Source organism: Typha latifolia, chromosome 11 (assembly GCF_019914945.1).
Source record: "Typha latifolia isolate L0001 chromosome 11, TyphaL0001v2, whole genome shotgun sequence".
Classification (NCBI taxonomy): Eukaryota; Viridiplantae; Streptophyta; class Magnoliopsida; order Poales; family Typhaceae; genus Typha; species Typha latifolia.
This window is the reverse complement of record NC_133096.1, coordinates 9656593-9670383: the sequence shown is the minus strand read 5'-3', so window position 1 is coordinate 9670383 and position 13791 is coordinate 9656593. Positions and strand designations below refer to the sequence as shown.

Here is a 13791-nt window from a genome sequence, read left to right as displayed (position 1 = left end):
TGTAGTGTGATGTAGGTAATATTTTTTTCTTTGCATATTTCACATCAATAGGCGTGTGAAGTAATTAAAGTCATTATATCGTTTTAAGAACGTCTACTTCATCCCAGAGGACCGGGAAGGATCTAAATTGAAATTCAAATAAATGACTGGAAGTAGTCAAACTTGTCGCTCGTTACGAATATTTCTCCCCCTTACTTTTAATTACTTTGTTCTTAGCGTAGCTTCAACTCTTGCTCATTTTAACAATAATTTCAACTAGAATTCTCTGGACATGCATGTCGAGTCAAATGAGTAAGAAATGCTAACAAGTTTTATCTTTTTATTTCCACAAACAATAAATGCATTCGAAAACAAAAGAAAATAAAGAAGAAGAACACAAATGCTAGTACCACAAATTTATGCGAATCTCTCCGTCTCTATCTCAACACCCAACCAACAAACACAAATCAAACGCGTTAATGGAGAAATCCACCACCGAAGGCCACAACCACCACTCCAAGCACAATCTTGGATACACCCAACGCAGAGGAGGATGACTTGGAAGGAGCCGGCGTCGGCGTCGAGACCCCTTCACCGGAAGAAGAAGACCCAGGAGTAGAAGGAGGCGGAGAATCTGCAGTTGGTGCTTGAGAAGGAGCAGTAGGTGGAGACACAGGCATTGGAGATGTACTTGGAACAGAGGATGATGGAGGCTCTGCAGTTGGTGCTTGAGAAGGAGCAGTAGATGGAGACGCAGCCATTGGAGAAGGAGATGGACCTGACATAGGGGATGACGGAGACTGTGCATTTGGTGCTTGAGAAGGAGCAGTAGATGGAGACGAAGACATTGGAGAAGGAGATGGACTTGACATAGGGGATGTAGAGGGACTTGAAACAGGGGATGATGGAGACTGTGCATTTGGTGCTTGAGAAGGAGCAGTAGATGGAGACGAAGACATTGGAGAAGGAGATGGACTTGACATAGGGGATGTAGAGGGACTTGAAACAGGGGATGATGGAGACTGTGCATTTGGTGCTTGAGAAGGAGCAGTAGATGGAGACGAAGCCATTGGAGATGGAGATGGAATTGAAACAGGGGATTTAGAAGGAGTAGGAACAGGGGAAGAAGAGGGGGGTTGACTTGAATGAGTTGGTGGCAAAACAGGGGGAGGAGTAGTGGGTGGTGTCGGTTGATTCTTATTTCTCACAGCCATCACCACCACCACTAGCTTCTGCCCTTTTTTGCAATTTTCCCCCTCGCCGCTGACGAAGAAGAAGGGCCCGGATCGATCAAACATGAAGGTCGAATCACCACCATCCATTCTCTGGATTGGGTTTCTCAGGTTGCATGCATCAAAGTCCTCCTTCTTCACCACTAGCACAGAGTCCGATCCTTTCTTGTACTTGAACACTGCATATATAATTTATAACACAAATATGAACAAACCAAGGATTAAAGAACAACTCGGATAAGAAGAGAGGATAAGGAGTTAATACCAATAGTGTCGTTGACTTGAAACCTATTTCTCCCAGCCCAATTGCTATAACTCTCAGATGGGTTCAGTACCCAGCCATCTCTCCCACCAGCGTAGAAGACATAAGCCTCCGACGAAGAAGCCACGAACCCAATTACAACTCCAAGAACTAGAAGAGCTTTAGCCTCCATCTCTACCCAAAAGACCAAAGAATACAAGTTTCTAGCTTTACACACAGAGAGAGAGAGAGAGAGAGAGAGAGAGAGAGAGAGAGAGAAAGAATAAGCTAAGCTGAGTATCCGAGGAATGTAGAATAAGCTTCTTACGGACAAATGCGCGATATATATAGAAGTCGGCATAAGGTTACCGTTGTGGTAGGGTAAGCAGGAGGTTCCGGTGCTCCGGCTACGCCCCACATCCAGTGTAATAAATCTCAGCAGCAACCGTTACTTGACGCGTGGCGCTCAGAGACGGAGCAAACGGCAACTACGTTACGTCTACCGTGGCGCATTGCACCGCTTTTGATATGATATATGATATGGTTTAGTCTTATGGTGATTTGGCTCCTTATGCCAAGCTTTTATTCGAGCAAATCGTCTCGAAATTTGCTAGGCTCTAATAGGGAAACCGGAAATTAAAACAGGATTAACGTAAGAAATTTATTAAAAGGTTTTGATTAGTGCAGTAATGACTTTGATTTCGTTTCCTTTTATTCGATTAATGGAGTTTTAACATTTACGTAGCTTTCAGCTTAGATTTCGTCGTGAGCTACGTGTGTGTACGTGAGGACAGCGAGAAGCCGTGTTCCATTTCGTCTTTGGAGTTCGCAACGTTCCCATTTGGGCGGTGATGATTGCCAAATGTGAGGCTGTGATCACTCCTGAGACTATTCATTACACAGTGATATAGCTCTCATCAAAAAGAGAAGAAAAATGATAACTTTATTCTCATATTCATACATTACATATATACATATATATAAAGAAAAATGAGGTGTATTCCATTAATTTCGGGTAGGTTATTGGATCCCACTCAAGTGGGTTGCAAGCTTTTAGGAAATAGAAGGTATCCAATCTTAGCCTTGGTCCACTGCAGCTTCTGATCAAGTTGCTATTCCACATTTATTTATTCACATTTTTGTTATCCAACTCTTTCAATGTAACAGCAAATCAACCATATATAGCCTTAAAAATATTCTAGCTTTGCCAAGCTCTTCTCCAAGATAATGGAATATAATATAATAAAAACAAAATAGACTTTGCTTTGGCTAGCTTCTATGATTTATTTGGGTGCATATATTTTTAGCTGAAGTTATCCAAGTCATATAAGTTAGGTGGGCAGGAGTTGTCGAGTTTAATACCCTCTTCAAGGTGAGCAGAGATAGTATAGGGCTTGAGAAAGATAGACAAGTGTTACAAAAATACATCAGAGAGACAAATAAAGATTAATCATCCATAGATATTATATAGTTTAGTATTTACATGGCAGGTTAATGTTAGAGTATCATTCATGTATCCTATGTGATCATATAATAATGTCTTATCCACTACCATATACTATCAGAGATATGGTCCATATGGATAGCAGCTGAATTATAGATGTTAGTACAAAAATGTGCTTCTCATGACAATCTGGAATACCAGTTATTATCATTGGATTCCACTTTATTTTTTATTTTATTTTTATGGAATCATGAAATAAATTTTTATCTAGGTTTGCATTAATCTATGAAATAAGACAGTTTGAATTATAGATCTATATATCATTCAAATCTTAGAAAAAGAAAAAAAAAAAAAGAAATGGAAAGAGAATACCTTTTAAATGAGCTATTATTACTGGGAGTAATTGGGCTATACTCAGCTAATAGACCAAACCATTTAATATATTATATATGATGGCCCAATAGAACATTTCTCTGCATGGGCTGGGCCTTGATACTTTAGAAATGCATTAAGCATATAAATTAAGAGACTGGAATTTGTCACACCCTGAGCTGCTTCTTTATTATCATTTATCTACCATCTAGATATTTAATACTATAATCCTACATTTTGCTGTCATTGCCTCGAAAACACCTGGGTGAATAAAGAATACCTCTAATTTGATCTTAAAATCTTATAACATTAAAACTCTTCCTCGATTTCAAGCCCATTTCAATTGAAACTGGCTCCGAACGAATGATTCAGATATTTCAAAAAAACGAAGGAACATCCCTAATGGCTTAGGTATATTTTATATTATATTTAGTGATTGATTAAAAACTTGTCTAATTTTTATTTAAGATAAAAGTTATCCAATCTACAAATTGGTCTTCAATCTTTCTCTTTGGTCTAGGTGGATTCTATACCACCAATCTAGCTCATATTTTCTATAGGAATAAACTTACTGGAAAATTCGGTATAATGAGTTAATAATCAATCAGGCTTATACTATTTTTATTATTCATCTAATATTTTTATATTAATTAATTATTATTTTATTCTTGAAAAAATGTCACTTCAATCTATCTTTCAATCACTCTTTCTCTTTCCTCTTTACTCTTTACTCTTTATTTGTTAATTGTAAAGGGTATTTTTGTCAAACTACCATTCCAACTTTATATAACATCTAAGTGTAATTATTGCAATACAACTTAAACATGAAAGTACCTTATACTGACATAAGTTCTATTATGCTAGTATAAAAAATTAAAATAATTATATTAGTATTAGTCTTATTCCACAAGTGATCAAGAGGGCATTTACTTACATGCAATAACTTTGCATATATTTTAAACTTGCATAAAAGAGCTTATATTGATTTAGGCTATTATGACACAGTGTAATTATTGCATTGACATGAAAAGTAGATTCATTTTGATAAATGTCTAAAATATTTTTATAATAAAGGATAAAGAAAGAGAGGCAAGAGAAGATAATGATTGAAATAATAGTTAATAGAATAATATATTTTTAAGAATAAAATATTAATTAATAAAATATAAAATATTAGATGGAAGAGGAAATGAGAGAAAAGTATATATTAATTATAAACTAATTTTGAGACAAAATATTGTTAAATTATTATACTGGTAGAAATAGACTTACACTAGCTTATTTCCACAAGTGAGGAGGATAATGGAATGTGCCATGGATTGCTCTGTTTCCTTCTCTCTGAAGAAGAGTTAAAAGGGTCCATATTCTAGCAGAAGAGGGGCATGTGGAAACCCTAGTTCCAGCTGTTAAAGAACCAGAGAACTAAATGAGACATTAAAAAGATAATAATAATAATAATAATAATAAAAGAAGCTCTTGTACCATGTCTAGCCTGCAGAGCCCAACTGTACCAATTTACTGCAACCAGACTACTTGGGTAGTTTATGATTCCTCCAAACCTGCAAAAGAATTCATGCATCCGGAGCTGCACACGATCTACTCTGCAATTTTTTCCATTTCAAACCCTACATTACGATGTTTTCAAAATCCAATGGCTTGTAAAAGTATTATATATGATTAAAAAAAACTTTTAAATTTAAGACCCTCGGCATGGCCATTAATGAAACCCTGAACAAGGAAGCCAAGCTCACTACCTGCACCTCATTCATAGCTCTCTTTACTGTCCACATAAAAAGACGACAAAGCTTCTATCAATCTTTACCATGCCTTTTCTCTGATTCCAGGAAACACCTCTCCGTGTCTTCACAGGCCCTAAATCTAGACGTGAATGAATCTTTCATTCATTTAGCAAGCCCCCCCCAAAAAACAAAAATAAATAAATTAAAAGAATAAAAAATAAACATTTAATTTTAATGTTTCTGTTAAGGTATGAGAGCAGTAAATTTTTATTTTTAATGCACCTGCAACACATCAACTAACCCACTCAGTCTTTTCCCTGCTTGCATTTATGTTAGGGTTCAATGCTATCAATCCAACCCACCCTTTTCCCCCTGTATATAGGAGCATCACTTCTCCTTTACACTTCTCACAACTATTGTAGCTCCACTCGAAGAAGATGGTGAGTGAAAGAAGTATGAAGGCCAATCCGTTCATTTGCGTTGTAGCAGTACTAGGGTTTGTTACCATGGAAGTGCTCTCTCCAGTCATGGCTAGAAGAAGCCTCGAGGATTTTGCCGACAAGAAGGCCTACTACTCTCCTCCTGACCCACATCAGCATGGCCGTAAACTCTATATATCTTCATCTATCTCTCTCTCTCAGTTAGATATACAGCATTTGTGATGATCATATGTAGTTTTGCATGGTGCAGATACACCTAGCACTCCATCTTGTACGCCGACGCCATCGCACGGTGGCGCACCATCGCATGGCGGTGGGTCGACGCCGGCGCCTTCGCATGGTGGTGGAGGATACTATAACCCTCCTTCTTCCCCTATCGTTACAACTCCCCCAGTGCACCCTATCACACCGAGTCCTCTTGTTCCTACAACTCCTCCCACTCCATTCCTCCCTTATATCCCTACCCCTCCCTCCACTCCAACTCCTTTTGATCCTAACTTCCCACCCTTCTTCACTGGCACTTGCGAGTATGCCATTATTCTAGCACTCTTCTTACTTACCTAAACTTCTTTCACACATGTTAAAATTGCTTGATGTTGTTGTTTGTTGCTGTAGCTTTTGGAGGACGCATCCTTCGGCAATATGGGCACTTCTAGGGTACTGGAGCACTCTGGGTAACTTCTTCGGGCCGGTGGCGGTCTCGACCTTCGGGAGGAACCTTAGCTTGCAGGAGGCATTGTCGAACCCCCGTACCGACGGTTTCGGGGCTCTCTACCGGGAAGGGACGGCGGCGCTGCTCAACTCCATGGTGAACAGCAGGTTCGCGTATACAACACAGCAGGTGAGAGAAGCATTCACGACGGCGGTCGGCTCCAATGATGCCGCGGCGGCACAAGCACGGCTCTTCAAGAAGGCTAACGAAGGGCACATGAAGCACTGATTAGAATAAGTTGCATGGATATCTTATAGACTTTTCCTTTCATGTTTGCGTGCATTTCTATGTTTCAGTTCATGTAATGGGTTAGGGTTCAGTGTATGAGTCGATGATGTTGTTTTTGTGTGTAGCATGGTGATGTCTCAGTTTCAGGTAATATTTGGTGACAGGAACAAATAATGCTATGGCTCTTCGTGTTATGTTAGTTGCTGATGTAGGCAAAGTAGATTTTGGGCCCAAATTACTTCTAGATTTATCATTTATGCCGGACATGTCAACATAAAGAGAGAAAGATAGAGAGAGATATGGTGATATGGCATCACTATCATGAAGAGCAAAGAAAAATTGAATGATCTCAAGAAGTCTTCATGTTCATGGTAATGAATAAAGTGGACCCAATTCTGCAAACTATTAAATTAAAGCTGTTCAACTGCAGCTTGGGGTGTCTCCGACCCCACCATACATAGCTGAGTAAAGGCAGAAAAGAACCCGTATACTTGCCCCTTTTAAAAACTTACCCCTTCTAAAGAAATTAATAAACTATGACCCCCCACATACACAGTGATGGCATATAACTAGAAAGAGAGTATAGAGGCTAATTCTATATATAAAAGATGTAAGATGGTTGAGATATTCAAAATATCAATCAAGTATATTCCCGCCTAATGAAAATTATACATAAAACTATCTTGATAACTGTCTGGCACTCGAAGAATTATGTCTCTGCAACTAAACTAATATATTCTCCTTCATTCACCATATTCACAGCAAAAGAGTTCCAGGCTATGCCTATCAGCCAATCTGATTTGTAAATAACAGAGTAATGTCGTCTTGCAAAGTGTCCGATGGATTTGTCTAACGGATGATATACATCGTGAGTCCGGTTTATAATAGCTTAAGATTCTAGGTAATATGCTTTCACAAATAGGATCGCAAAGTATCACCAATTCTGATAACTGACCTTGTCCATATCTCAGGCTTCTCAAATAGCTATGCATCGAAGAGATTATAGCGATAGCATATAGACTAAATTGAGTTTTGGTTGGTTGCAGGGGAAGAGGGAAGGCTTGTGATCAACAAAAGTTTTAAACATGTTTGGTGATTAATCCCAGTATTTTCCCACTTGACCTAAAAAAGACCCACTGGCTTTCTTGGCTCATTTACATCTTAATAAAGATGTAAATGAGAGACATCAAAATGAATAATGAGATTAATAGATCAATGAAATTAATAGATCACTTCTTATTTGAACAGCTGATGATGGATCATGAGAATGAAATTTTGCAATCTGAAGGACTTTTTGGAAGTATAGAGAGGATCATAGTTCTTATATATGTGGTCAAATAAGGTTGTCAAGGAGTAAAGCAGTTTACAGTGAATGTCAACAAAAAGAATTGCATCAAATTAAATTGATAAAAGTGTACCAGGATTTAAAATGCTCTCCATCAAATAGTCAGCATGCAACTGCACAATTGTACACAAACAATCAAAAGGGCCCCTTGATATGCTTAATTCTTCATCCTTTCTAAGACTTAAATTGAAAGCCTGGCATACAAGTATATTCTGATACTTACGTATTTACAGGAGCTACCACTCAAGGACATAATTAACATATACTATTGTATCCTGCAACACCAAATTTCTCATCCAAACATTGCCATGGTGATTGTGTTGAATAGAGAACCTATACAGTCATCAAACAGTATCTTGGGCAGCCAAATAGATCACTGTGATTCGGTGAAGAATTCAAGATTATGAAAAATCTGCTCAACTCATGTGAACTGTAAACCAGTTAAAAATATCATCTAACTGCAAACTTGTCATCTCATGGTATCCATAGGCAAGATTCAACTCCTCTTGGATATGATCAAGAAATTCATGTTTCTCCAATATAACTCCTCTCTCTTTGAGAGCTTGCTTCCAACGTGTTGCCCGTCCATCATTTCTCATATATCCTTTCTCATCGATGAATCCTTTCTCTCGAAACAGCTCAAAAAGCTTAATTGACAATGCCAGATCCAACCCTTGTACCCTATCTGATAAAAACTCCGGAGTTAAAGGGAACTCCATACATCTAACCTCCTTAACTCGGATACCCTTCTCCCTTAGCAAATCCATGTTCACCTCTATCAACTTCATCCTACGATGATCTTTCGGCATATGAACAAAAAGGGTCGGAGGATATCCCACTGGTACTCCCATAGAACCGAACACTCCTTCTGCAATCATAAGCACAATGCTGCTAAATTGCATCTCAGCAGCAAGTGCAGATATAAAATAACCCCCAGATGAAGCGCCAAGACCCACAACAGGAAGTTTATCGAGCTTATTCTTCTCAATCCACCATTTGATGATCCATTTTACATTCTGCAACTCCTTCCCAAATGACCAACATTTCCTAATACTTGAAATAGTCAGGACTGCAAACTTCTGATCAAGGGCCCGGAGAACGATTGTTCTGTCTTCGGGTAACCCAACACAATTCGGGCAACCAGGGGATTTATCCCAAAAGTTAGCAGCTCGGCCGTTGCAACCATGAGCGATAAAGAGCACCGCCTTCGGTGAGTCCGGTATCTGCCATATCAAGTCTGTGCCATTCATGAATTCAACTGATGTCCTTGAAGCCACACTCTTTGATTTTATCCCAAAAATATATACCATGCAAATAGTAAAACTTAAGGAAACCAATGCAAGAGAGATCCACCGGCATCTCTGTTCACCATGAAATGTCTTCTTTGGTCTCCGTTCGCGCTTCCACATCAATGAAGAATGTCGATTAAATCAGAGATCTCTCCTCGCTGTACAATTTGTACCCTAGGGTTCTGTAAACAAAGAGGAATTCGCTAAAAATAAACAATAAAAAACTCAACTCCATTCAAATTTCTTCAATACGACAACGAGATCGGTACTGAAATCGAAGAAAATAGTAGCTGGCAATAACTACTTCCACAATGAAGAAAAGAATAAGGAACTACATCCATAAATCCAAAAGAAAAGAAAGATGAAAGCAGCAAATCAATTCATCGGAAAGGGAGGTTGAGATAATTCTTCTGTACCTAAAAAGATTGACTGTCATACCTGCAAAGATTTATGATGTCTACCATCAGATTAGTGAGAAACTCCTCCGTCCAAATCAAAGATTTCTTCGTCTGAAGGTTCTCTCCCTCTCTCTTGTTCTTATTTTTTCTTTTCTTCGCATAAAAGATTCAAAGAAAAGAGAGGGCCCAGTAATACTACTTGGGCTTCGATCTCGAGCTCGGCCCAGTAAATCCAACCAACTTAAAAAGAGATCTCTTAAGAAAAGATTAGGACACACAGTGAGTTAATTTTAACCTAATTTATTACTTTAAAAAAAATTTAAAAAAAAATTAAATATACCTGAAATATAATTCATTTGATTTAAACATATGGTTCCCTTTTATTCGAGGATATTAAAGCCATTTTACATCTATAGTTATTTAACTCATATAGTAGTAACAGTTTATGAAAACTAATGTTCGAGTCTTTGTTTAATGCATTAAAATAAAATGCAAGAATCTTCTAAGTTTCTGGCTTCTCTTCTACTAGTCTTCCATCCTAAAAAGTTGAAAATTTTGTTGGCAGTATTTGGAGTAATTCCAGGGCAGCACAATTGAGTTTGGCCTTATTAGGATTCAGGATTGTCAACAACCATAAGTTTGTCTTGCAATTACAACATTATAACTGATCACTGGGTATATATATATATATATATACAAACTTAAGGATAAGCAAGAATAGGAAAGGCCTCTATTTCTACTTCCAGGAGGGAGTTGTTCTCACGGCTTGGTTTATTATTGTGAGAAGATAAGATCATAAGCGTTGGCAAAGGAAGAGGACTTTAACTAATAACACGTTAGGCAAGTTACGAATGCATTAAGTTGGGTGTTTAATTGCTGAAGTTATTCCCACGTGGCAGCCTAATCTATTTTACATTTTTATGGTCAAAAGAAAGGATATTTATAGGATTTTTCTATTTTTTAAAAAAAATAGCTGAATTGATTTCTTTAGCGGGTGAATTGTTTTTTGGGAAAAAAATATTTCTCATATTTTTCGTGAAACTAATCATGCATTAGATTGACTTGCAAACCTTAGCCGTTTCTAAGACTATGAGTATACCTGGGTTGAAATTTTTACACACAAGCTTTTATAATTCTGTGTCTTAGATCTTAGTGGAGTTTTTTGTAATCGTGGAAGCTAATCTTCAACAATTTTTTATTTTATTTTAAAAAAAAAATTCCCACGGAAGAATGAAAATTTTAATTTCAAACCTTTAATTTTCACCATTTACGCGTTGATCATTTTGTCGTTGTATGCCACAAGGTCAGAAAAATAAAATTGCCTTCTAGACTATTCACACGTTGCTTTCTCTCTGTTTTAGTCGTCATTTTCGATCGAAATGATCGTGTTGACCAAATTAGGTTAAACTGGGTGCTCTACAAGACCATTTCGATCATTTTCGTCTCTTTTTCGTTTTAGTTTTCTCGATCACCAAATTCACAGCTCTCGACTCTTGAGAGAAACGCCAAAAGAAGCCATATCTATGGGCTTATTATCTTAACTAATCTCTCTTTCAGGTTTTTTTATCTAGTTTCCGTGTGCTGGAATTAATAACTCAAGAATAAATTTGTGCTGACTAGGATCGATCTATGGCACACGTGCATGGCACAGGATAATTATTTTAAAAATATTTCACATTAGCACTTGGGGAAATGGTTCAGTACTTGCTTACTGACACGATGAGATGAGATGAGAAGAATTAAGCCAAAGATTACAAACAAACAAAATTTCATTCCAAAGAGATCGAAAAAAGAGAAGTTACATAGGTTGTAATCAATGGTTCGATCTCTCGAGGAACCCAGTCAATCTTAGGATGGAATTCCTGACTCGCTTAAGATCAAGACCTTTGAGAGTCCTTCCATTCCCCACGCAAACCGAGCATGCCATCTTGTCTTTGTACCTCCTCGCAATAAGTACATGCGGTGGGATTATCTCGATGCTGTCACTCTGACTACCATCATCATCATCGTAATCGTAATCGTAATCGTAATCGTAATCTCCATGATCACCGTGTCTGTTGCTGTATCGGAACCCGAACGTCCACGAGCGGCTAATGTCGATGGGCGCTGCCGCCGATGTCTCCGTCGGCCCTCGAGCTCGAGCTAGAGTTTGTTTGGGTTCCGCGGGCGCGAGTTCGTCGTCCAACTCATCGGCGGCGGCGGCGTCGTCGTCGGCCCACAAGATATCTGCCTCCTGGAAATCCTCCATTAAACCCTTCAGGTGTAAGAGGTCTTCTTCTCTGTCTCTCTCTCTCTCTCTCTCTCTCTCTCTCTCTCTCGGAGAATTGGATGGTAATTTGTAGAAGTTTTTTTAGGACTTAAGAAGACGATTGAGTCGTCGTGAGCACACTTCCAAACCACGATGGCGTAATCCAGTGGAAGACTAATGGATTTACAGTGACTCATATGCCACGTGGCAAGCATTTATTGTAGTACATGGGTACGGACTTAGCAAGTTGTCAGTATGGAATTTATCATAAGAATTCAAAATTCTCAATGTTTTTTTTTTTAAAGCGGGTTGCTTAGAATGTGGACATCTTTCTCGTTTTGGTGAATCGTTAATGAGACTTGTTTTGTTTGTGCCTACATGATGAGGGTCATATGGTGTAATCCGTAATTAAAGTGGTTGGTAGTCTGATAGGTATATATTTCAATATTTTCTAGCTAAAATCTACAAAGAAAAGGAGGAGAAAGAGAGAATAATATTAATTTACTTAAAGAATAGATTTAGAGGTCCAAAAAAATTAATATGTGGATCATATTAAGGAATCTATTTGGATTGGGATATCGAAACAATAAGATTCTCATGCACATAAATTCTGCGTCTTAATTTATAATTTAATACGCAGAGATTAATCAAAGTCTTATTTTAAACGACTGGGATAATGTGTTAATTACGTGAGCAATTAATTTGCTTCACACTATTTGATGATTAGGGTCAGAAGTCTTTGGAGGTTAAGTGATTATAGTTTCGCATCAGAATCATTGTCGACGTGTTCATGAGCTTAATCTAATCCAACTTAAAATACAATTACATATATATATATATATGTATAGCTTCAGTCAATTATCTTGGTCTTATGTGTGATAAACAAGTGAGTCTTATAAATGAAGGAATCTGGTTGTAAAGAGATTAAAATGGTAGAAAATCTCAAATAAAAGTCCGGATTAAGTAGAACATAGATCAGCATCGATCGTAGTTACAAGATCAAGATCAAGATCAAACAGCAGCAAGAATTGTTCCGATACATCATCTCTATCTTTTGCTCTAGTAGTGTTTTATCCGCGATCAAAAAATATATATAGATACAAACAAGATAAGATAAAGTTAATTTCGTGTCACAATTTCTTAACATATTCCGGAATCCTTCTTCTTTCTTTCACCGTCTTACCATGGCCGACGCGAACCATTTTAGGGTTGATCTTCCGAGCCAAAAAGATGTGCGGCGGAACAAATTTCCCGGTGGGAACGACGCTGTTAAGATTGAAGATGGAATTCGTGAAGGCCATCAGCGACGGGCAGTGGAGATCAGCCGCCTTGGGAGGGATGTCGACCGGGGACGAAGCTGCCTTCCGGCTCGGCCAGGCGATGCGGCGGTGGTCGTCGACGTGATCGGCCAACCAGATGACATCCGAGTCTTGGTACTCCTCCACTGTCTCAGGCCACAGGATGTCTGCTTCTTGGAACTCCTCCATCGTTTTATCTACTCTCTCGGAGCTCTGGGAATTGGAATTGGGAAAATTAAGGGCAAGAGTTAATTATAATTGCACTTCCTTGACAACTTCATTAATAAAAGATCACACTACTACTACTACTGGGTCGTACAATTCGTGCGTTCTATGATTGCCCATTCGATGTCTGCCACGTGGTATGTCACAATTGAAACAGAAAACAACCGCTTTATATACATATACATATACATACACATACGCGACGACCATAAATTTCTCTCGTCGATCACTATTTTAATTTCTATGGGTGAATATTTCTAGTTTACATCCTAAATTTCTATTATTTACGTATCGATCCATAAATTATTTATTAGAAAATAACCTACCGTCATTAATTTGTTTGGTAAATCTAAAATTCGTTTTTTTAAAATAAATAATAAGTTTTATGGGATTATTATTATTGAATTCGATGACTTATATCCATCCTTCTTATTCTTTCCTTGGGGGGGGGGGGGGGCTCTAACATATATGACCAAAGAATACAAATACCCGCCATGCACGTAGGACTTTTAAAGGTTAGAAATTTATATCGATCGACGTGGCATAGTATTAACTTACCAAATGAAACAAACAATCCCAATCTTCAGATGAGACACGTACA

General features: G+C 38.0%; 4 protein-coding genes across 6 annotated transcripts; 1 reads left to right on the top strand and 3 right to left on the bottom strand.

Annotated features, from left to right (window-relative positions):
* Positions 1-292: 292 nt before the first annotated feature.
* On the bottom strand, positions 293-1767 carry LOC140797550 (uncharacterized). Its single transcript, XM_073151100.1, has 2 exons — positions 1477-1767; positions 293-1390 (listed from the first exon to the last, which is right to left on the bottom strand). The coding sequence occupies exons 1-2, from the start codon at positions 1643-1645 to the stop codon at positions 456-458; spliced, it is 1104 nt and encodes a 367-aa protein (XP_073007201.1). The 5' UTR covers positions 1646-1767; the 3' UTR covers positions 293-455.
* Positions 1768-5372: 3605 nt separating this feature from the next.
* Positions 5373-6586, top strand: LOC140797552 (protodermal factor 1-like). 2 transcript variants are annotated; one of them, XM_073151104.1, is made up of 3 exons: positions 5373-5610; positions 5698-5974; positions 6063-6586. In XM_073151104.1, exons 1-3 carry the CDS (start codon positions 5445-5447, stop codon positions 6385-6387), a joined length of 768 nt encoding a protein of 255 aa, XP_073007205.1. In that variant the 5' UTR covers positions 5373-5444; the 3' UTR covers positions 6388-6586. The 2 variants fall into 2 exon arrangements, with proteins under 2 accessions (XP_073007205.1, XP_073007204.1); XM_073151103.1 differs by having other exon boundaries at positions 5393-5610; positions 5683-5974.
* A 1176-nt stretch (positions 6587-7762) lies between these two features.
* LOC140797551 (uncharacterized) lies at positions 7763-9580 on the bottom strand. 2 transcript variants are annotated; one of them, XR_012110684.1, is made up of 3 exons: positions 9460-9568; positions 7956-9203; positions 7763-7845 (listed from the first exon to the last, which is right to left on the bottom strand). XR_012110684.1 is itself a non-coding variant. In XM_073151101.1 (2 exons), the coding sequence occupies exon 2, from the start codon at positions 9139-9141 to the stop codon at positions 8149-8151; it is 993 nt and encodes a 330-aa protein (XP_073007202.1). In that variant the 5' UTR covers positions 9142-9203; positions 9460-9580; the 3' UTR covers positions 7791-8148. The 2 variants fall into 2 exon arrangements, 1 of the variants encoding a protein (XP_073007202.1); XM_073151101.1 differs by having other exon boundaries at positions 7791-9203; positions 9460-9580.
* Positions 9581-11232: 1652 nt separating this feature from the next.
* LOC140797186 (uncharacterized) lies at positions 11233-11667 on the bottom strand. The gene has a single exon (XM_073150462.1). It carries the CDS (start codon positions 11665-11667, stop codon positions 11233-11235), a length of 435 nt encoding a protein of 144 aa, XP_073006563.1.
* Between the last annotated feature and the right edge of the window lie 2124 nt (positions 11668-13791).

Coding starts and splice junctions, on each gene's coding strand:
- LOC140797551 (XM_073151101.1), bottom strand. CDS start 9,141: ATGTGGAAGCGCGAACGGAGACCAAAGAAGACATTTCATGGTGAACAG.
- LOC140797186 (XM_073150462.1), bottom strand. CDS start 11,667: ATGGAGGATTTCCAGGAGGCAGATATCTTGTGGGCCGACGACGACGCC.
- LOC140797552 (XM_073151103.1), top strand. CDS start 5,445: ATGGTGAGTGAAAGAAGTATGAAGGCCAATCCGTTCATTTGCGTTGTA. Junction 5,611..5,682: donor TGACCCACATCAGCATGGCC/GTAAACTCTATA, acceptor GATCATATGTAG/TTTTGCATGGTGCAGATACA. Junction 5,975..6,062: donor TTCTTCACTGGCACTTGCGA/GTATGCCATTAT, acceptor TTGTTGCTGTAG/CTTTTGGAGGACGCATCCTT.
- LOC140797550 (XM_073151100.1), bottom strand. CDS start 1,645: ATGGAGGCTAAAGCTCTTCTAGTTCTTGGAGTTGTAATTGGGTTCGTG. Junction 1,391..1,476: donor TCAAGTCAACGACACTATTG/GTATTAACTCCT, acceptor TTATATATGCAG/TGTTCAAGTACAAGAAAGGA.